Source organism: Heterodontus francisci, chromosome 8 (genome assembly GCF_036365525.1).
Source record: "Heterodontus francisci isolate sHetFra1 chromosome 8, sHetFra1.hap1, whole genome shotgun sequence".
In the NCBI taxonomy this organism is placed as follows: domain Eukaryota; kingdom Metazoa; phylum Chordata; class Chondrichthyes; order Heterodontiformes; family Heterodontidae; genus Heterodontus; species Heterodontus francisci.
In genome coordinates, this window is record NC_090378.1 from 36,800,524 (window position 1) to 36,822,912 (window position 22,389).

Consider the following 22,389-nt stretch of genomic DNA (forward strand, 5'->3'; position numbering starts at 1 on the left):
AGTTTAACTGCTCATGCAGCAACAATGCTATACTGCCTCAGGAGCTCATTGAAGTATCAGCCCAGATTGTCATGGAGTCAGAGTTATACAGCACAGAAACAGGTCCTTTGGCCCATCGTGTTCATGCGGCCATCAAGCACCTATCTATTCTAATCCCATTTCCCAGCACTTGGCCCATAGCCGTGTATACTATGGCTTTTCAAGTGCTCATCTAAATACTACTTAAATGTTGAGGGTTCCTGCCTCTCCCACCCCTTCAGGCAGTGTTCCAGATTCCAACCACCTTCTGGGTGAAAACATTTTTCCTCAAATACCCTCTAAACCTCCTGCCCCTTACCTTAAATCTATGCCCCCTCATTATTGACACCTCCACTAAGGGAAAAAGTTTCTTCCTATCTACCCCCCTCAATTTTGTATAACCTCAATCAGATCCCCCATCAACCTTCTCTGCTCTCAACGAAAACAACCTTAGCCTATCCAGTCTCTCTCCATAGTTAAAATGCTCCAGCCCAGGCAACATCCTGGTGAATCTCCTCTGCACCCTCTCCAGTGCAATCACATCTGTCATATAGTGTGGCGACAAGAAACTGTACACAGTACTCCATCTGTGGCCTAATTAGCGTTTTATACAGCTCCATTATAACCTCCCTGCTCTTACCTTTATTAGCCGACGCTTAGAATATAAGTATCCCATATGCCTTCCTAACCACCTTAGCTACCTGTGCTGCTGCCTTCACTGATCTATGGACGTACACTAAGGTCCCTCTGTACTTCCTAGGGTCTGACCATCCATTCACATCTAAAACATTAATGTACACTACAAGCAGCAAGGGTCTGCGCACCGATCCCTGCGGTACACCACTGAGTCACAGGCTTCCAATCGCAAAAACAACCCTCAACCATCACCCTCTGCCTCTTGCCACTAAGCCAATTTTGGATCCAATTTGCCCTCGATCCCATGCGAAATTGGTCAAGAAGGTAGGAGCCCATCCGGGACCTTATCAAAAGCCTTACTGAAGTCATGAAGACTACATCAACTGCTTTACCCTCATCTACACATCTAGTCACCTCCTCGAAAAATTCAATCAAGTTTGTTAGGCATGATCTCCCCCTGACAACGCCATACTGACTATCCTTGATTAATCCCTACCTCTCCAAGTGGAGATTAATCCTGTCCTCCAGAACTTTTTCCAGTAGTTTCCCTACCACTGATCTTAGACAACTTCTTTGGCCTCCTTGTCTCCAAAGACAGTGGTTAAGTACCTAGAAGTGGTCAGTGGTTTGTGGAGCAGCTATAAAGGCCAATTCTAGAGTGACAGACTCCTCCACAGGCACTGCCAATAAAATTGGCTGTCGGGGCTGTCTCCTTGCGCTTCTGTCTTTTTTCCTGCCAACCGCCAAGTCTCTTTGACTCCCCACTCTTTAGCCCCGTTTTTATGGCTGTCTGCCAGCTTTGGTGATCACTGGCAACTGACTCCCACGAATTGTGGTCAATATCGCAGGACTTCATGTCGCGTTTGCAGATGTCTTTAAAGCGGAGACATGGGCGGCCGGTGGGTCTGATACCAGTGACGAGCTCGCTGCAAAATGCGTCCTTGGGGATCTGCCATCTTCCATGCGGCTCACATGGCCAAGCCATCTCAAGCGCCCCTGGCTCAGTAGGGTGTATATGCTGGGGATGTTGGCCGCCTTGAGGGCTTCTGCATTGGAGATATGGTCCTGCCACGTGATGCCAAGGATTCTCCGGAGGCAGCGAAGATGGAATGAGTTGTGACGTCGCTCTTGGATGACATACGTTGTCCAGGCCTCGCTGCCGTCGAGCAAGGTATTGAGGACACAGGCTTGAAACACTCAGACTTTTGTGTTCCGTGTCAATGCGTCATTTTCCCACACCCTCTTGACCAGTCTGGACATAGCAGCGGACGCCTTTCCCATGCGCTTGTTGATTTCTGCATCGAGAGACAGGTTACTGGTGATAGTTGAGCCTAGGCAGGTGAACTCTTGAACCACTTCCAGAGCGTGGTCGCCGATACTGATGGATGGAGCATTTCTGACTTCCAGTCTCATGATGTTCGTTTTCATGAGGCTGATGGTTAGGCCAAATTCATTGCAGGCAGCCACAATCCTGTCGATGAGTCTCTGCAGACACTCTGTGGGATGTTAATGCAGCATTGTCAGCAAACAGGAGTTCCCTGATGACTTTCCATACTTCGGTCTTCGCTGTTAGACGGGCAAGGTTGAACAACCTTGTGTGGAGGAAAATTCCTTCTTCTGAACACTTGAATGCATGTGAGAGCAGCAGTGAGAAGATCCCAAACAGTGTAGGGGCGAGAACACAGCCCTGTTTCACGCCACTCAGGATAGGAAAGGGGTCTGATGAGGCACCTCTACGCTGAATTGTGCTTTTCATATATTCATGGAATGAGGTGATGATACTTAGTAGCTTTGGTGGACATCCGATCTTCGCTAGTAGTCTGAAGAGACCACGTCTGCTGTCCAGGTCAAAGGCTTTGGTGAGATCTATGAAAGCAACGTAGAGGGGCATCTGTCGTTTGCGGCATTTCTCCTGTAGCTGGCGAAGTGAGAACAGCATGGATCTCTCTGTTCGAAAGCCGTACTGTGCCTCAGGGTAGACATGCTCAGCCAGCTTCTGGAGTCTGTTTAAAATGACTCGAGCGAAGACTTTCCCCACTATGCTGAGCAGGGAGATTCCACGGTAGTTGTTGCAGTCACCCTTGTTCTTATAGAGGGTGATGATATTGGCATCGTGCATGTCCTGTGGTACTGCTCTCTCATCCCAGCACAGGCAAAGCACTGGCCTGTAATTACCTGGTTTATCCCTGCTACCCTTCTTGAATAATGGTACCACATTCGCTGTCCTCCAGTCCTCTGGCACCTCTCCTGTGGCCAGAGAGGATTTGAAAATTTGTGTCAGAGCCCCTGCTATCTCCTCCCTTGACTCAACAGCAGCCTGGGATACATCTCATTTGGGCCTGGGGATTTATCCACTTTTAAGCCTGCTAATACCTCCTCCCTTTCAATGCTAATTTGTTCAAGTATATCACAATCCCCCTCTCTGATCTGTACATCTACATCGTCCTTCTCTATACTTTTCATCTGTGTTCACTAATCATTTAAAACCTCACCTACGTCCTCTGGCTCGACACACAGATTGCCACTTTGGTCCCTAATGGGCCCTACTCTTTCCCTGGTTATCCTCTTGCCCTTAATATACTTAATTAAACGCCTTGGGATTTTCCTTTATCTTGCCCGCCAGTGTTTTTTCATGCCCCCCCTCGCTCTCCTAATTACTTTTTTTAAGTTACCCCCCGCCACACTTTCTCTAGGGCCTCCGCTGTTTTCAGCTCTCTGAATCTGCCATAAGCCTCCTTTTTCCTTCCTAATCCAATCCTCTATATCCCTTGACATCCAGGGTTCCCTGGTCTTGTTGGTCCTATCTTTCACCTTTACAGGAACATGTTGGCCCTGAACACACTATAGTTCCCTTTTGAATGACTCCCACTGGTCTGATGTAGACTTTCCTACAAGTAGCTGCTCCCAGTCCACTTTGGCCAGAACCTGTTTTATCATATTGAATTCGGCCTTCTCCCAATTCAGTATCTTTATTTCTGGTCCATCTTTGTCCTTTTCCAAAACTATCTTAAATCTTAGAGAGTTATGGTCACTATCCCTGAAATGCTCCCCCACTGACACTTCTACCACTTGTCCAGCTTCATTCCCTAGGATTAGGTCCAGTACTGCCCCTTCTCGTAGGACTTTCTACGTGCTGGCTCAAAAAGCTCACCTGTATGCACTTTAAGAATTCCGCCCCCTTTAAGCCTTTTGCACTAAGACTATCCCAGTTATTACTGGGGAAGTTGAAATCCCCTACTATTATTACCCTATTATTTTTACACCTCTGAGATTTGCCTACATATCTGCTCCTCTATCTCTCCCTGACTATTTGGAGGCCTGTAGTACACTCCCAGCCAACTGATTGACCTGTTTTTGTTTTTAAGTTCTACCCATATGGCCTCATTTGAGGAACCTTCTAAGATCAATTACAGGAATGGATTGTGAACCCAGAAACTTATGATTCAAAAGCAACGTGCTACTAACCAAACCAAGTTGGGTTAGATTTTGACCTCCCCCTCTGGGTGATGCCAGTCAGCTGCGACTCAAATGGTAGCCTTAGTGTCAGAAGATTCAGAGTTCAAGTCCCACTCCAGGACTTGAGCACAAAAATTAAGGCTGATGCTCCAGTGCAGTACTGAGGGACTGCTGCAGTGTCAGAGGTGCCATCTTCAGATGAGATGTTAAACAGAGACCCTGTCTGATTTCTCAGGTGGACATAAAAGATCCCATGGCACTATTTCGAAGAGCAGCAGGGGAATTACCCCACTGTGTACAGGCCAATATTTATCCCCCAATCAATATCACAAAACAGATTGTCTAGTCATTATCTGTTTGTGCTATATGCAAATTGGCTGCCACGTTTCCTACATTACAAGTGAGCACAATTCACAAGTACTTCATTGGCTGTAAAGTGCTTTGAGACATCCGGTAGTCATGAAAAGCGCTATATAAATGCAAGTCTGTCTTTCTTTTGTTTACTAACCCACACATTGTAGTGGAATAAATTTTATCAAAGCAATCTGCTGTCGCACTACTCAAAGTGCTTCAAAAGTTTTAACCTATTTGTGTGCGTTAAACTGAATTTAAAAAAGACAGAGGCGCAAGGGGAGAGCCAACTGTCCAACAGCCCCAACAAACAAATTTCTCTGCAGCACCTGTGGAAGAGCCTGTTACTCCAGAATTGGCCTTTATAGCCACTCCAGGCGCTGCTTCACAAACCACTGACCACCTCCAGGCGCGTATCCATTGTCTCTCGAGATAAGGAGGCCCAAAAGAAAACTGAATTTTGATGAACGCAGTCATGGCTTCAAGTCAAAGTGCAATCTTTTGTTATGGTCTTCCTCATTCTTTAAATGGAGTTCAACTCCCACATAAAAATTAAGTGAATAGGTTGATCAAACAGGATAAAATCAAGAGACACTATACCACTATCTTCTTAAACCATGTGACTTCTCTCAACTCATGCTACACTTTGGACTGTCATCTCAGTTCTTTAATAAAGATGCCAACAGAAGTGATTCAAGGCCCTCTTATACTACGATAGTGCTGTGGCTACCTGAACTGAGTCTTGCTCAGCCGACTACAAGCCAAAAGTGAAAAGACCAGCATTTGCTAAGACCAGCAGCTCGTTAGATGTGCTAAACACAAGTCTTCCCAACTGTTGGCCTTGGCTAGCCTCAGCAATTTTACATTTGACTTGCAGTTGGCAGCTTGAGATTACGCTAGGGAACCCTAATAGCATCAGGATGTGTTTCATGCAATCTTAAAACACCAATGCTATGAGTCAAGGGCTCAATTTTTAATCCTGGAACAAAAAAAATGGCATGCAGCTGTTCATTGCTGGAAAGGTCCATTGGACAGATTTGCTACGTTTTTGGTATTGCCCAGTGCTTTTGGAGACTGGAGTGACATTTTTCACCACAAAAACATAATTTTACTGAGAATTTCATGGAACATTTTCTGCATCCCTATCATAGAAAACTGGGGCCAAGGATTCCATTCAGGAATCAAGGCGACTTAAAAAAAAAAGCTTACATCTCACAATTCTCAGGATTTATGGAACATACAGCAAGTTTAAATCAATAGTTGATAAGTTGTTAATAGGCATAATGTGTCAGTATGACTGCTTGTAAGAGCTACTGATTTCAATAAATAAGAAATGCACTTTTTTCTAAGATGAATTTGAAGCTTGTGTTAAGTAACAATATTTTAAATGAGAGCTGCCTTTCCTTTCAAGATTCCCAGCTGACAACCAGTCAAGTTTTCAGTGATAAAGCAGACCAGATTGTTTCATTTGGCAATTGATGAATTAAGCAAATAGTACATTTGTACAATGGGATGGGTGCACATATGCCAGCATTAGTATTTCTCAAGTATCTTGAACACTTGATGCCATTGCCTATTAAGACAGTATGCTACCATTGTGTTTGTGTTCTGGTTTTGGTTGACAGTTTTTCTTGGTAGAAGGCACAGAATTTATATAAACTTTCGCTGAATCTTCAGTTTACTTGAAAATAGAGCCATATTTTGCTTTGTCGTAATTCAGTTAAGTACATGCTGAAAAGGACCATGCATTGATACATTTGTTTTACTAGACTTAAAATAATGGAGAGAATTAGGGGCTGTATCAGTCCAGAATTTGCTGTCAAAATAATGGTGAAGCTAATGCTGCTCACTTTTATGCACAACAGCAACTTCAGGTGAAGGGCAGATACTCCAACATCCAAAAGTTGCTGTCTGAGTTGCACCATGTCACCATTAGCTTCTCGGAAATAGCACCTCACTGTTTCCCTCACTGCTGAAGTTGCTAAATTTGTACGGGAGATATGAACTAAACTCATAACAGAAAGTTAAGTCTGGTCATTCAAGTCTAAGTACCCTTTGGACAACATAAGTGTTAGTTTCTGCCAAATATCTTCTCTGGCACTGAAAATTAACTGTTAGAAGTGTCTCATTCCTTCAGGTTTTAATTCTTGGATATTTTAAAAATGTACAATGTTTATAAAAATGTTTTAGTCTACTTTGGTCTCTTATTCCCCTCTCAAACGATCTTTCCCTATTTCACCTTCTGTGCCTATTTTAACATCGAATTGAATCAGTCTAATTAAAAGTTCCTTCTTGGTCCTTGCACTGTTTATTTCACAATTCTTCAATTCAATGGTTAAGGAAATACCCTGTTGGTTGTCCTCTTGACTCAGGTCCCAGATGTTTCCCTCATTCCTGTTATCAGCAAATTACCACACAAAATATTTTGAAACAATGTTGAAGGGCAAGTCTAACTAATGCCAAATGCTGTTAAGATGCTCTATCACAAATTATAGTCCATTGTTAATTTGGTCTGATTTGCCTTTTTGCTACTGTATAATTGGAATTATCACAATAAACTTGACTAATGAAATATTTTATTCACAGCAATGTGTTGTTTCTGATCTGGGTGATACAGCTGACAGGTCAAGCTATTTTCAATGCCTATCCAATGATTTGAGGGCTCAGTGTTTTCCTGCAGTATACTACCACATACAAATCTGAGCAATATGCTTGAAGTGTAATAACGATGGGCTTGTCAATGGAAGCCAACTTTTTGCACTAAATAGGAGTAAAAGGCATTGTGAAGAAATCTGAATTTTAATGGGATGTCATTCATTTTGGATGCCACAACTGACCAGATCAAATTCCCAAACAGTACCTGACCACAGAAAAGACACTTACTACATTGAGTGAAATCAAGGAAAGCATGAAATTGAAGTAGTCGCTGTTGAAAACATCTCTATTTTTCATGAACTTCAGGTTTTCATCTCGTACCATCTATTAGAGACAAAAGAACACAGAGTAAATAGTTGTCGCTGTTTCCACTAATGGAAGTAACTTGTAGCTTTTCTGCTACCAACATAGCAACTAATACTACAGTTTTATCATTACAGAGAGGCTAGAGAATTGATTAGCCCTTGTTGTAAGTGACAATTAGTAAACACACACATGTAGGGTGCATTATTACCCAAATGTACCCATTCAGGAAAATTCCTTCCCCTGAACTTCCTCCCCTGATCCTCTTGCATGAGATCAGAAACTGGAGGGAAGCGGCGCGGCCTGGAACTAGCGACTTTGGGGGGGGGGGGGGGGGGGGAGGGGCGAAGCCTGGAGCGAATGGCTAATGGGGGGGGGGGGTCGTGGGGGGGGTGTGGAGGGGGGGTCGTGGGGGAATCAGGGAGCAAGCGGCCGGAGGCAGGGGGGAAAACGGCGAGGCTGGAGCAAGTGACTAAGGGAACGCAGCAGGGAGTGAGTGGCGAGAAGTGGGTTCGATTCTAGGTACTGCCTGTGCGGAGTTTGCAAGTTTTCCCTGTGACCGCGTGGGTTTTCGCTGGGTGCTCCGGTTTCCTCCCACCGCCAAAGACTTGCAGGTAAATTGGTTGTTGTAAATTGCCCCTCGTGTAGGTAGGTGGTAGGGAATATGGGATTACTGTAGGGTTAGTATAAATGGGTGGTTGTTGGTCGGCAAGACTCGGTGGGCCGAAGGGCCTGTTTCAGTGCTGTATCTCTAAATAAATAAATAAAGACGGGCGCAGGAGGGAGCGGCAAAGAGAAGCGAAATGGCAGGAGGGAGCGGGGGACTGTTGGGGGTGGGATGGAGGCGGCGATGGCAGCCATTGAGGGGATTTTCAGGTTGAATTTGCTTTTTGAGATAAATTGAGCAGCGCCATCTTTAATCCTGGCAGCTGCTTGTAACATTGCAGTGACGTTTCAGTGGAAGAGGCTGCATTTATGCTTGTGCTAGTACTGCGCCACCGAGTGGTTGCATTGACAGCAAAGGCAGCCTTTAAATTTGGGGTCACCCTTTTTGGCAGAGATGGGGAAAAATTGTTTCTCTGAGGGTTGTGCAACCTTGGAACACTCTGCCTCAGGAGGTGGTGGAGGTGGGGTCATTGAATATTTTTTAAGGCAGAGGTAGATAGATTCTTGTTGGGCAAGGGAATCAAGGGTTATCGGGGTAGATGGGAAGTGTGGAATTCAAAACAGAAACAGATCAGCCATGATCTTATTGATTGGCGGAGCAGGCTTGAGGGGCCGAATGGCCTACTTCTACTAATTCATATGCTTGTATGTTTGTAACATCTTTTAATTACTTTTTCTTCAGACCATTAAATGCATTGTAACAAGCTTGGTACACTTTCAGTCAGGTTTTGCTTATTTCTGATATAACCAGGTAAGAGTGTGCACAACCACTTAACTTTGTTGCCCAGACCAAATTAAAAGGAGACAGACAGCTAGCCCAATGGGGGAACCTGTTTAAATCATTTTTTCAACTTTAACTTTTGGGTAGGTCTTTTGTCCAAAGTATACATTCTCATCATCCACTACAATGACACTCCCATGACGTGAAGGCTATCTCTGACACTCCATATCATTGAATGATAGCAAGTAATTGATTTTTTTTGTTATGTAATCTTTAAGCATATTCTTTGTTGCTTCAAAAAGTTTATGTTGAGGGATTAAAACCTAGTCAGACAGGGCATTTCTCAAAGGGACAGCCAGGAGCTCAGAGACCAGACAGGCTGTTGCCGTAAGCTTTACAAGGTATGAATACTTGAGAACACATTAGGAAGTCTAAGGTGCTAATTGGGTTAAAATTTTCCCAATTTCAGATTACCTAGCAAGCTAAAGTCTGGATACCCTACTACGTGTCGGGTTCGGGCCGGGTCGATATTCTGTGTCCAACATTCAGGCTCGGGTTGGGTCAGGTTCGGGTTGGTTGTGGTCGGGTTTTGTTTTGTATTGTTTTCTTTTTAATCTACGTTTTGATATGATTTTTTTTCTGTACTAACAACAGGTTTGATATTTTCAGGTTGGGTTTGGGTTGGCTGTGGTCGGGTCGGGTTTTAATTTATAACCAAGCCAGGCTTTATGGCAAGCATCATATTTCATTGGCAAAGATTGGCTGCAAATTTAATTGTGATGTAAGAAAAATGTGACCTTCTGCTTCAGTGTATCTGTTCAGAATTATATTTTATGGGTGATTTTATGTTGTGAAGGGTCAGTTTCAGCTTTCCAGCCAGTAATAAAAGTTTTGTGCTTATAGTTGTGTTGGCCAGCACAGAACACAGGTCAGCTTGAAAACACAGCATGTTTCACAGCATAGGATCTTAGTTTCTGTTTTAAAATCTGGCTACAGAACAAATATAGGGGTGTATTTTTTAATTTTATTGTATGAAGAAGAATACGAAGTGTATGTTTTATGTCCTCTGCTGTTCACATACCGGTTTATTTAAATTAACATTGGTTTACTATCTGAGTCTTGGCCAGATAGAGCATATATTTACACCACTTTGTAAAGATAAGGAAAATCATATGGCAGTGTGATACAGTTAATTCACTTCAAAAAGTATTTCACTGGTTGTAAAGTGCTTTGGGACTTCCTGACGCCATGAAAGGTGCGACATAGATATATTTTGTTTTGCGGGCTTTTTTACTGTTTACCTAGAGACTGGGCAGTAAATGAGATGGGAGGGCTGCTTACAGGATTGGCTGATAATACTAACCTCAAAACATGACAGCAATTATTTTTTTCCAAATCTCTTTCAATGTGTATTTAGCTAAATTAATACATTATGACTTTCTTTTCAGTTGAATATTATGACTGCTTCACTGATTACTTCTTTCTTACCTGGTAAATTCTGGCTGGTAACTTTTCCACAAAGAGTCCCTTCTTTTCCCCCTTCTTTACCAGCTTAGTCAACAGGGAAAGGCGGTCATTGCTCGGCCTATGAGGACGAGGTGAGGACTGAGGTGAAACCTCAGGTGAAGAGGGAGCTGACCTACCCAAAGCAACAAAATAAAAATTTGCAGACATACAACAAACCATGGAATGCAGGGTTAAACTTCATCAATTTTAATTTTCCACTAAATGCATGATTCTTTCATTAAACTTAAGACAACAGGCTACAAACAAAATTATTCTGGTGTGCATTTAGTCTAGTGTCCTCATACTCAGCATACACAACTTACAAAGTCATTTAGGAAAATAAAACCCACTGACAAAGCACTCGTGGACAAGTCAACAAAGTCACTACACAAAGCAAAATATTGAGGATGGTGAAAATCTGAAAAAAAAAGCAAAAAAGTTGGAACAACTCAGCAGGTCAGGCAGCATCTATGGAGAGAGAAACTGAGTTAATGTTTCAGGTCATTGTCCTTTCAACAGTTCTGATATAACTGAGTTCTGTTGAAAGGTCACTGACCTGAAAGATTAACTCTGTTTCTCGGTCCATACTTGCTGCCAGACCTGCTGAGTGTTTACAACATTTCGTGTTTTTATTCTACAAAGGCACCTTTTCAATCAACTCATCAGATGCATGATGAAAATACTGTTCACTATTAAAGAGTGAAGTCACAATAAGGAATGATGACAATAAATAGAATTCATTCTATTTTGCAGAGGGACTTAGTTTGTGCATGAAGATTGTCTACTTGGGTGTGGTGCTAGAACCCCTTCAGGAGATGAAGATAAAACACAGAAATGAAATATCAAAGGTGATTAAGGTTCAGAGTTACAGGAGTAGTATCAATATGGCCACTGGCATGATTTGTTGAGTGTTCATTAAGACTTTACTTACAATGATAGATCCTCTGCCTCCTGCCGAACAACACTAACGCGGCTTTTCTTTGGTAAAACTGGAGAACTTTGGTCCAACATTCGCTGGTAAAATAACATGTAGGCATTCCAGTATCGGCGGCGGGCTTCAGGATAGGGGTTTGCTAAAAGATATTTGATAAAACGTTTGCTCCATTAACTTAAATTTGTCTGATAGCTTGCTTTAAGGGTGCTCCTTTAAAGATGCCATTACAAAATGAAAACTTAATGTTTTGAAATATTTACTTTTTAAAAAATAACAAAATGTCTCCGATTCTAAATGTCAAAATAACATCCATAGCAGGTCATCATTGAGTTTCAGCAGTTTTGATCATTTCTATAACCGTTAATTTATTTTTAATATCTGGGTGTCAAGCGCAAGGCTGGAATTTATTGCACATGCCTAGTTTCCCTGATGTGGTGGTAGTGGTGGGTCTCCTTAAAATGCTGCAGTCTGTGTAATGAAGGGCTACAGTTTTCATGTTTAGTATTTCAGAACTTGGACCCAGTGACTGGGTTCTGGGCGATGTTGAGGGTCAAGGAGAATTGATGAGGCTTTCTCTTGTCAGAGAGGGTCATTGCCTGGCACTTGCGTGACACAAATGTCATTTGCCACTTATCAACCCAAGTTTGGATGTTGCCCTGGTTTACCTGCATGCAGGCATGGACTACTTCAATATCTGAAAAGACTAACCAATCAGGAAGCAGCCTCATTTCTGACCTTATGATGGAGGAAATGTATTGATAATTGAGCTGAAGCTGGTTGAGCCTGAATCACTGCTAAAACAGTCCTGCAGCATGTCCTGGGGCTGAAATGATTGGTCCCCCTATCGCCAATGGCTTCAGTATTACTCAGGACGCAGCATCACTCTCAGCCAAATGCTGCCTTTTGATGCCTGAACTTATACTGGTAATTCTTGATCCTGTTCCTTGTTTTCTTAACCAGATATTCTTTTACTATTTTTAGTTAAGATGCAGAGGAATGGGAAGACAGAGTGGGGGGTGAAACCTCTGTTTCTGTAGTTTAAACATTACAGAATCAATTAATGCTGACAAACAGCAGGTGGAAAATTGGACTCTTTAAGTCAGTGTACTTTCCCCTCTTCCAGTTTCTCTTACACCCACCCCATCCCAGTTTGCCACTGTCGAAAAATTGCAAGCAACCAACTTTTCCTTCAGTGGCATAAACTTAATTACTTTATTCAGGAGATTTTAATGGGATCCAGTGTTCTACTTCATTTAGCATTCAGGTGAGTTGTGAATTTGCTTGAGGCATCATTTATATGATTAGGCTGGAACTTCAGTGGTTCTGTACTACTCCATCTCCAGCCTGCCAACAATTTTTTTTTTGATTTGTTTATATAAAGTGTGCCACCAAGGCTTTGCCAAAATAGATTTGCATCCACGTTTTGTACCACCCTTGTTATCTGCCTCTCTGACAGACGAACAATTGTGGTTGAAATGTTTTTTTCATACCTTGTCTTTCTAACCTCACCATTAGTCAGCTAAAGCCTCTATTCAGCAGAATTGCTGACTTAAAGGAGAAACACAAACTCCTAAAGACCTTGAGAGTTCTGCACTAACTTACATTGATCATAGACTTTAGGTCTGTACTCTCCACCAAAACATTCAAACTCCAACGTCTCATCGTTTAGATCAAACTCTTCTACCACTGTGTCATTGAATTTGTACCATTTTCCTTTGACACCAGCCCTGCAGAATCAAAAAGTGCAAAGTAAGCCCAGAACCGAACCAAACCAAATCCACCATTCAGTAAATTACTCATTAGCTCTGATCAGTTGCAACCCTGCAAAATTCCTTCCTTACGTTTATATCTTCAAATTAACAGTTCATTGCAATAAAAAAAATAAATTTCTCAAATGGTTATATATTTTTCACTCGCCTCCTGTCCTTGATGAATGAATAATAGTGTCCAGCGTGTGCCTGGCCACTATGAACAATCACTCCAACCAGTTCATAGTTTTCAGTTGGGGCGCCTTTTTTTCGAGGAGAGCCTCCACCCATATGATCGCCTGCTTTGCCATTTTCACCATGTTCAGAAGAATGTTCTTGCCGTGCCATTCCAGACACAGTATATGGCTCCATGTTTAAAAGCCAAGGAAACTAGTAAGATAAAGGGGAAACAAACGGAAATGGATTATCGAGCAGTCCTGTATGCATGCAAATTGTAAATCTTGTTATAATAAACCTATTAATAATAAGCATAACAATGGACAAATGTATTGACTCAGTGTGGAATTAAATTCTTAACTGTCACAGTCTCTGAATAGAATTCCATCATAGAGTCACTGACTATTTTGTGGTGCTACACTCTCTTGCAGAGATTTTGTTAAACAGTTAGTCTTCATTTTTTTTTTAAATTTTGTGGACCGAAGATGCAGACACTATTTTCCAATTCTAGAATGAGTTAAGTGGAGTGAAGGGAAGGACTAAGATTCAATACCCAAATGGATATTTTACAAATAGCAGGCATAGAAGAACCAGCTGTTTATACATCTAGGACCAGGCACCAAACTTAAAAAGGTGACTATTCTGTTTTTGGGTTTTATATAACTTATTCTACTCTGGCTTAGTGTCACCAGTCACTTCCTTAAGTGGACTTAGCATCTGCTATGAATTAGAGCACAGCCCACTACCATGGTAAATCATAATGAGACCCTGGGATTGAAAACAACAACCCTTGCCACTATATGCTAGTTCACTGGAATATACCACATGTGATTCTCTTCAGTTTTAATAGGCAGACTGAATATACACACTATTAAGCTAACACTCAGGCTATAAACCAATAGGCAATTTATTTTAATATAGCACATAATATATAAGAACCAGTACTTAGCACAATACACGCACCAAGAATCTCTTCGGGCTCTTTCTCAACGTACACTGAACCTGTAAACAGATGCTCACAACACCTTTGGCCAAAACTAGAGAAGCAGTGATTAGACACTATGCACAGGCCTGAGCTATGTCTTACCCCAGTCACAGCTGTTAATCTAGAATCACTACCCAGAATGTCCCTCAGGATTTTGGATTGAATGGGATGTTAATTTCACTGCTTTGTGCCAAAATTTTGAATAAATCAAGTCCCCATCCTTGTACAACATCTCCAATCAGACTATTTAGATCAAGACCCTCCAGAACTATTCCAACCTTGCAAAGGGATGTGAAAATGAATTAATAAGTAATGCAAATTCCCTCCACTTTACAGAAAACAGCTAGTAATAACTGATTTAAACTTGCGCATACGGTTAGTAATAAAAAAAGCAAATCAGTAATTTAATATGGACAAAAATACATTCTAGTCAGATTGTGGCATGATGTCGTCCATTTGGACAATGACAAAGTCATTTGTATATGGAATAAAATGAGGAATGATAACATCTGTTTTTCATTTTCTATTCCCTTAAAGAGTTAGCACCATATACAGGCTACACATTTACCCGTATTTGCTCATCGTACTTGATAGAACGCCCACTTTCCCAGTCGAACCCGAATCTCATTAAATGGATGACTAGCACACTGGGTAGAGACTTGATGCACATTCGCTTCACCGTTGTCCTCTGGAAGGTAAAACACAAATGGAACATAGTGTATAGCAACACCATGCCTATACCAGAGGAAAAAATCCACACATCATTCCCTCTATTAAATATATCTCGTTAGGACTGAGATGGGAGGAGTGCACTGTCTTCTAGTTCCACTTCTCCACAGGTCACAATATCTATTTAAATGTTTACCCAGTTACTGATACAGCCAATTATATATGCTATCTTTTTTTAAAATCCCAGAATAAAATACACCAACCAGGTTTCTTTAATGAACAAATTTTTATTTTTTTTTGTTCAGGGGATGTGGGCATCGCCAATTATACCAGCATTTATTGCCCATCCCTAACTGCCCTCAAGAAGGTGGGGGTGCGCTGCCTTCTTGAACCACTGCAGTCCCCATCAGTTTATTATAAAACAAGACTTAATGAGTAGTGAAGCAAAGCATTAACACAAAGATTTAAAAATATGAAAGTTCCCTTTTTTAAAAATTCCCCAATTACACACTCTCACAATCACACTGGAAATAATACTGAAATTCACTCTGCAGAGGTCTATTACAAAAAAAAGAAACTACTTTAGCCAAATACTTGCTAATTCTTGACGAAAAAAGATAGATACGGAAGGAAGCCAGTTGTCCCTTTTTTGGTCTGGCATCTGGGTAAACGAAGAGGGATCACTGAGTTCGTTTCAGAAGCAGCCTGCTCTGGAGATGTTGAGAATTATTTTAGTAGGCTTTCTAGGAGAAATGTGGCATCAAGTTTTTCAGCCAGCACACACTTGAATCGCAGGATTTTTTTTCCAGCTCCTCAGGTGCGAGATGGCACAGGGATTGTTTGTCCCCCCCACTGGTTCTTGGCAGGACTGAACTGGATGCCAAGCCAAAAAAAGGAGATACAGGGAGGGGTGAAAAAAGCTTCAAAGAGGTGACTTTTAGGTAGGGTCTCAAAAGGAGGGGGAGGGGGGTGATGTAGAAGTTTAGAGATAAATTTCAGGGTGTGGGGTTTAGACAGCTGAAGGAATAGCCATCAGTGGTGGGATAAGGGAGGGAGGAATGCACAGAAAACTCTGGTTGGAGGAAAGGGATATTATAGAGCTGGAGATTACAGAGAGAGAGGGATGAGACCATGAAAGGATTCAAATAAAGAGACGAGAGTTTTAAATTTGAGGCTAGGTTGGAAAACCAGGCACCAATGTCGATGAGCAAGGACAGGGTACTGGGTGAGCAGGACCTAGCTTTGATAAGAAATCGGCAGAATTTTAGATGAAGTTTATGGAGAATGTGAAGCTGCCCAGGAGTGTGTCGAATAGTTGACTCTGTAGATGACAATGGATGAGAATTTCAGTGGCAGGTGGTCTGAGGAAGAGCGGAGGTGGGTGAAAGTAGGTGGTCTTTGTGATGGAGAGGAGATTGGGTTGGAAGCCCACTTAAAGTGCAATGACATATACCAATAAAACAAAAACAAACCAGAAATGTGTTACATGTGGTTCACTTTCTGAAACCCTATAAAGGTGGAATTGCAAAAAATTGACATCAGCAAAAATACGTTTTCTTCTGTAGGCCTTAACAGGGTTGCAATTGGCTGGTTTGAACATTTCTTCCACGGATTTCAGATATTTTTAGTATTAACACAACTATTTTACCAACAAGCATCTTATGGAACATTTTTCCTGTAATTTAGAGAATGCCACAATACATCTTGCATGATGTGGCTCTAAGGCAATGATACACAGCAAACAATCTAATGGCAATAAACTTTTTCTCAAAAAATATCAAAAAATGCATTATAAATACAAAACAGTTAGCAAGAAATTGTAGTACAAAGAACAGTACAGTACAGGAACAGGCTATTCGGCCCTCCAAGCCTGCGCCGATCTTGATGCCTGCCTACACTAAAACCTTCTGCACTTCCGGGGACCGTATCCCTCTATTCCTATCCTATTCATGTATTTGTCAAGATGCCTCTTAAACGTCGCTAGCGTACCTGCTTCCACCACCTCCCCCGGCAGCACGTTCCAGGCATTCACCACCCTCTGTGTAAAGAACTTGCCTCGCACATCCCCTCTAAACTTTGCCCCTCTCACCTTAAACCTATGTCCCCTAGTAACTGACTCTTCCACCCTGGGAAAAAGCTTCTGACTATCCACTCTGTCCATGCCACTCATAACTTTGTAAACCTCTATCATGTCGCCCCTCCACCTCTGTCGTTCCAGTGAAAACAATCAGAGTTTATCTAACCTCTCCTCATAGCTAATGCCCTCCAGACCAGGCAACATCCTGGGTAAACCTCTTCTGTACCCTCTCCAAAGCCTCCACGTCCTTCTGGTAGTGTGGCGACCAGAATTGCACGCAATATTCTAAGTGTGGCCTAACTAAAGTTCTGTACAGCTGCAGCATGACTTGCCAATTTTTATACTCTATGCCCCAACCGATGAAGGCATGCGTTCTTGACTACCTTATCCACCTGCATTGCCACGTTCAGTGACCTGTGGACCTGTACGCCTACATCTCTCTGCCTGTCAATACTGCTAAGGGTTCTGCCATTTACTGTATACTTCCCACCTGCACTAGACCTTCCAAAATGCATTACCTCACATTTGTCCAGATTAAACTCCATCTGCCATTTCTCCGCCCAAGTCTCCAACCGATCTATATCCTGCTGTATCCTCTGACAATCCTCATCACTATCCGCAACTCCACCAACCTTTGTGTTGTCCGCAAACTTACTAATCAGACCAGCTACATTTTCCTCCAAATCATTTATATATACACTACAAACAGCAAAGGTTCCAGTACTGATCCCGGCAGAACACCACTAGTCACAGCCCTCCATTCAGAAAAGCACCCTTCCACTGCTATCCTCTGTCTTCTATGACCGAGCCAGTTCTGTATCCATCTTGCTAGCTCATCTCTGATCCCGTGTGACTTCACCTTTTGTACCAGTCTGCCATGAGGGACTTTGTCAAAGGCAATCCTTGTACAGCAATCCAATCTCTCTCTCCTTTCATGTTTCAATCACATAAATGGACGCTGTATAATCAATTTCTGACTCAGTGAAAGCACTTTCTTTATCAAATGCATAAAAAGAAAATGGGTATAGTTGGGATACAGGACCTGAATATTGCTTTGCAAGAGCAGGGTGAAGAGCAAGCAGGGCTTGTGTGGGACAGGATACAGGAGGCTGCATTTTGGACTAGATAGTATTTGTGGAAGATGCAAGACCAAGGTCATCACTAGTCAAATTTAGTCAAGAGATTACAAAAACATGGATATGGGGTGGTATGACAATTCTATCTGACAATCTGATGAAAGGTTATGTCTGAATGTTAACTATCTTTCATCTTTTAAGATACATGCTGACCTGCGTGTTTTTATCTCAGATATCCAGCAATTGCTTTCTCTTGTTTTCCCCCTTTTGCCTCGTCTTAGCATCCTGTTTGGCCTCCAGTTGAGCTCCAAACCGTACATTATATTTATCACCAGGACTGCCCATTTTCATCTGTGAAACACTGACTACCTCCATCCCATATTCATGCTTTAGTCACCTCTAGATTAAATTTGACCTGTGACCTTTTTGTTGCCCTCCCATTCTCCACAAATGCTAACTAGTCCAAAATACAGCCACCTGCATCCTGTCCCACACCAAGACCTGCTTGCTCTTCACCCTGTTCTTGCAGAGCAATACTGGGGCCCTATACCCCAACATGTTAAAATTTGAACTCCCTATTCAAGTCCCTCCACAGCCTTCCTCTGCCCTATGCCTGCAACTTTCTCCAGCTTTTCATCCTCTCACAGTCTTTGGTTTTCTAACCTAAACAAATGGAGCTCTACTGCTAAAACCTGCAAAGCCACCAGCACCCAAACTTCAAATGTGGTTCTCACCATATCAGGGTTTGAACTTCTAGCTCTTTGTTGCTGACTTCCTTGCATTCAATTTTAGAGAAGGTTTTTTTGGTGTAAGGCCCACCAACATGGTCTCTGGACATCAGTATCAAGTTCTCATCAAGGTAATTTATTTGTAAGTGTCTCATTCAATTCCTGATCAATGTGAACTGCTACACTCTGGTTATAAAAACTCAGATGACTTTCAATAACTTTACCTTTTCTTTACACTTCTCACAGTAGTACGCATTGCCTCCTTCAAGCACCTCGCCTCTCACAAACTGATCCAGAGAGATCTCCAGGCTTTGGCAGGACGTCACTCCCAGGTTCAGTGCCATGAATGCTTCCTCACGCTCATATCTACAGGGAAATTTGATTAGAAACTCAAATTTCAGCTGGGTACATCAACTCTCACATTTAACTAACATGTGTTAGCTCTGAAGAGCATTTGTTGAAATTGAACATTTATCTTCCAGTTAAAAGTAAAGCCCTAAATAAAATTTGACTATGTACCTTTGGCACACAAATGAAAGTTGCCACCCAACTAGAGAACTGATGGGGATTTAAGAGTGTGTAGCATTTTACAATAATTCTTTTGATGGAGGTGACACAAGAATGATTTGATACAGGTGGACAACCTCCAAGTGTACTAGACTTGTGGAAAATCAAGGGTTACTCGGGAGTGCAAGGGAACATTGAAGGTGGGAGGTTCAACTGCACTCAAGAAACCTTGTTGAACTTTGATCTTTATGACGTGTTTGGGTCATTTTATTATGTTAATGGAATTACATAAATTTAAGCTGTGTCTTGGAATAGTAGCCATAGTGAGTAAGTGACTCTATGCAGGCCCCAAAGCAATTTTGCTAATACTGCCCCTCAAAGACCTTCTCCACCCACTGAGAAAGGTACTGGAATAAAGAAAATATTAACTAAAAAGGAATGTAGGCCTTCATACTCAGATAACAGGTGAGTTCCTGATCATGAATGTGCAGTGTGCAGGCTAGCCAAAAGGAGAAGCTAAAAATGCCTAATCGAGGTTGAGTATTCCTCCATCTTCCCCATAGAACTTAACAGTTACCTTTAGAGTGGCTTAGCAGAAGCTTGAGAGAATGTTGCTTACCACAAGATGAAACGGTCTAGGAAGGTTAATTTTTTTTTAAAATTACAATAATTTGCTCCTCCGTGATCCCCCAAAACTTGCAAAGTTTATGTAAGTTGTAGGACTTTTTTGTTAAATATTAACAATTCATGACATCTTAAGGTGTATTTTCCTTTTCTTGAAATACATGGTTGTCAACCTACATGGGAAAAAAGCTACTGACCTATGAGGACAATCTTTGCAGATCTTCTGATCAGAGAAGATGCCTTGGAAAGTGTTTTTGAAAAACTGTTCACGTCCAAGTTTCTGTCAAGACACCAAAGTACTGTAAATTGTATCATGAAAACAAAACATAGGAGAATCTGAACATTCCCAAGTATTATCATGTACATACCTTAAGGTGCTCATCCAACTGGTCTATCAGACTGGTAAAAAACTCATATGCATCTTGTTGCTCACGTACATACAGCTCCTTATTCCACAGTTTAAAAATCTGAGGAGAGAATGAGTAGGTAACCAAAGAATTAATATAAAATACTTGCTAAAGTTCCAGTGCAATTCGTTAAAATTTGTCTGGACAGTTTATAAGTTACATGTACTTTTTTTTCTACTTTCCTCCTTTTTAAAACATAACGTAACTCAGCAACGACAGAAGATAGACAAACTATTTTCAGGTCTCTCTCCATACTGCTGTGCATTCAGCTAGTGAGTTTCCAACTGGAACTCATTCAAATTTTCTTTCCTCTTTGTGAAGAGTCAACTAGCCACAACTCTGCACCATGTAAAAACATGATTAAGATTAAGAATTCACAAGAACACAAGAAATAGGAACAGCAGTAGACCATATGGCCCAACGAGCCTGCTCCACCATTCAATACAATCATGGCCATTGAAGGAAAATCATTTTATATGGTGCAACAGGCAAAAATGCCCCTGTAAGCCCAAAGGTAGATTATGAGGAGAGATGTTCCACAAGAAAGAAGGGGAGGGGTTAAGGACAAAAATCAAGCTGCAGTTGCAGTTATATAACATGTTTCTTGTTAAACAGTGCCACACAGACCATGCAAGTCCTCAGGTTCAATCTTTGGGATATGTTGAGTTAGATGACCTCAGGCAGGAAACATGGAATGGGGAAAGGGTAAACTAGTGATCCCACTCTAGCCATGTATCAAGTGATCTCAACTGGAAATAACATGGATATCAAGGGGAAGAAACAGATTTGGGCTTGTGTTATCAATGCTCTCTCTAAATTGCACAGTCGAACAGCAATCTGGAACATACCGCACATGAAGCTAACAGGCAGTGCACAACCAACATTTCCTTTAAGACGCGCACATGCATAACAATCTTAAGGGACTGCACAGTGCAACAAGCAGGCTGTGCAAACAAAGTGAAATCCGAGGGAACATTGATTGTGATGTCTTCTCATGGTCAAACAGTTCACTGAAATGTACGGTATAGGTTCACACAGGAATAGTTGCTGGCAGTAGATACTGAAAGCTGCCTAAACTAAGACTGTACCTCTGCATAGAAGTGCCTGCTGGCAGGAGTAGAAAGGAAGAGAGATATTTTTTCTAGCTTGTTCATTCAGTTATTCAAGCTTTTAAGTGAAGTTCAGTGTCAGCAAAACAGTATTTATGGAATCATTACACTGACCTCTGCTTAGTTTGAAGGCTTTCACTGATCAGAAAGACAGCTGGATGCTACTGCATCCAAACATATTTCTCCCTTTCCTGCACAGGGTGAGTATCAAGCACAATTCCAAGATTCATGTCCTGCTAGATTTGATTAAATTCTGGCTGCCAAATCAATGCACTACTGAGCGAGTCCAGTAATCAATACATACTAGGGACTACGCTTCAAAAATAATTTATTGTGTAGTACTCAGATATCCTGAGAATGTGACAAGGTGCTATACAAATGCAAAACTTATTTCTATCTGAATGCTTCTCAACTGCATTTGTTTCGACGGGTATAAATTTGAAGGTCATAAATTACCAACAAACTCACAGCACAATTAATAATGTTTACCGTCATTAAAATTCACAGCGAGAGCCAAAGCTATTTGCATTTTCTTCATGCTGCGGTGCCAAATCAATGTTCATTTACTCCATGCTGCTTCAATCTAGTGCACATTCACTGCAATTGATGATAGTTAATTCCACAATTGAGTGCTACTAATTACTCAGTTACATTAGTTTTGAAATGTCCCCAACTTTTCAAACATTTCAGTTTTCTTTTCCTGGTTTAGCACACAGCACTACACCTACTGTTAAAATTCCAGAAAGCTTGTTCTGGAAGGATGATGCTGGAGCTTATCTTTACTCAGTTTCACATTTACTGTACAGAGTAAAAAGGATTACAAACAAGTAACTCCTCACTCAAAACGTCCCCAGTCTCAGTAAGTGTCTCCTTATTAGTGCTCAAGAAAGACCTCAATTAACATCCTCCACCTGCAGATAATTAAACAATTGGTACATGATTAACAACTACATCCACCCCAGTGTTCAGCATCTGTATGTGCTGGATTGGTGTGCGATGATTAGACAACATTATCTAGAATGTTGGGCAAGATTCA

The 22,389-nt window shown here is 41.7% G+C and overlaps 1 protein-coding gene across 3 annotated transcripts in view; it reads right to left on the reverse strand.

The window, feature by feature from the left end:
• The window catches only part of usp24 (ubiquitin specific peptidase 24), a 213,772-nt gene that overhangs the window by 37,965 nt on the left and 153,418 nt on the right, over window positions 1-22,389 (reverse strand). For all 3 annotated transcript variants that reach the window (XM_068036963.1, XM_068036962.1, XM_068036965.1), the window contains 9 exons: window positions 20,206-20,304; window positions 20,035-20,117; window positions 18,931-19,072; window positions 14,725-14,844; window positions 13,164-13,384; window positions 12,849-12,973; window positions 11,244-11,385; window positions 10,295-10,445; window positions 7,345-7,440 (listed from right to left, as the gene is read on the reverse strand). In XM_068036963.1, coding sequence (XP_067893064.1) covers window positions 7,345-7,440; window positions 10,295-10,445; window positions 11,244-11,385; window positions 12,849-12,973; window positions 13,164-13,384; window positions 14,725-14,844; window positions 18,931-19,072; window positions 20,035-20,117; window positions 20,206-20,304 — 1,179 coding nt within the window. The remainder of the gene's footprint in view (window positions 1-7,344; window positions 7,441-10,294; window positions 10,446-11,243; window positions 11,386-12,848; window positions 12,974-13,163; window positions 13,385-14,724; window positions 14,845-18,930; window positions 19,073-20,034; window positions 20,118-20,205; window positions 20,305-22,389) is intronic.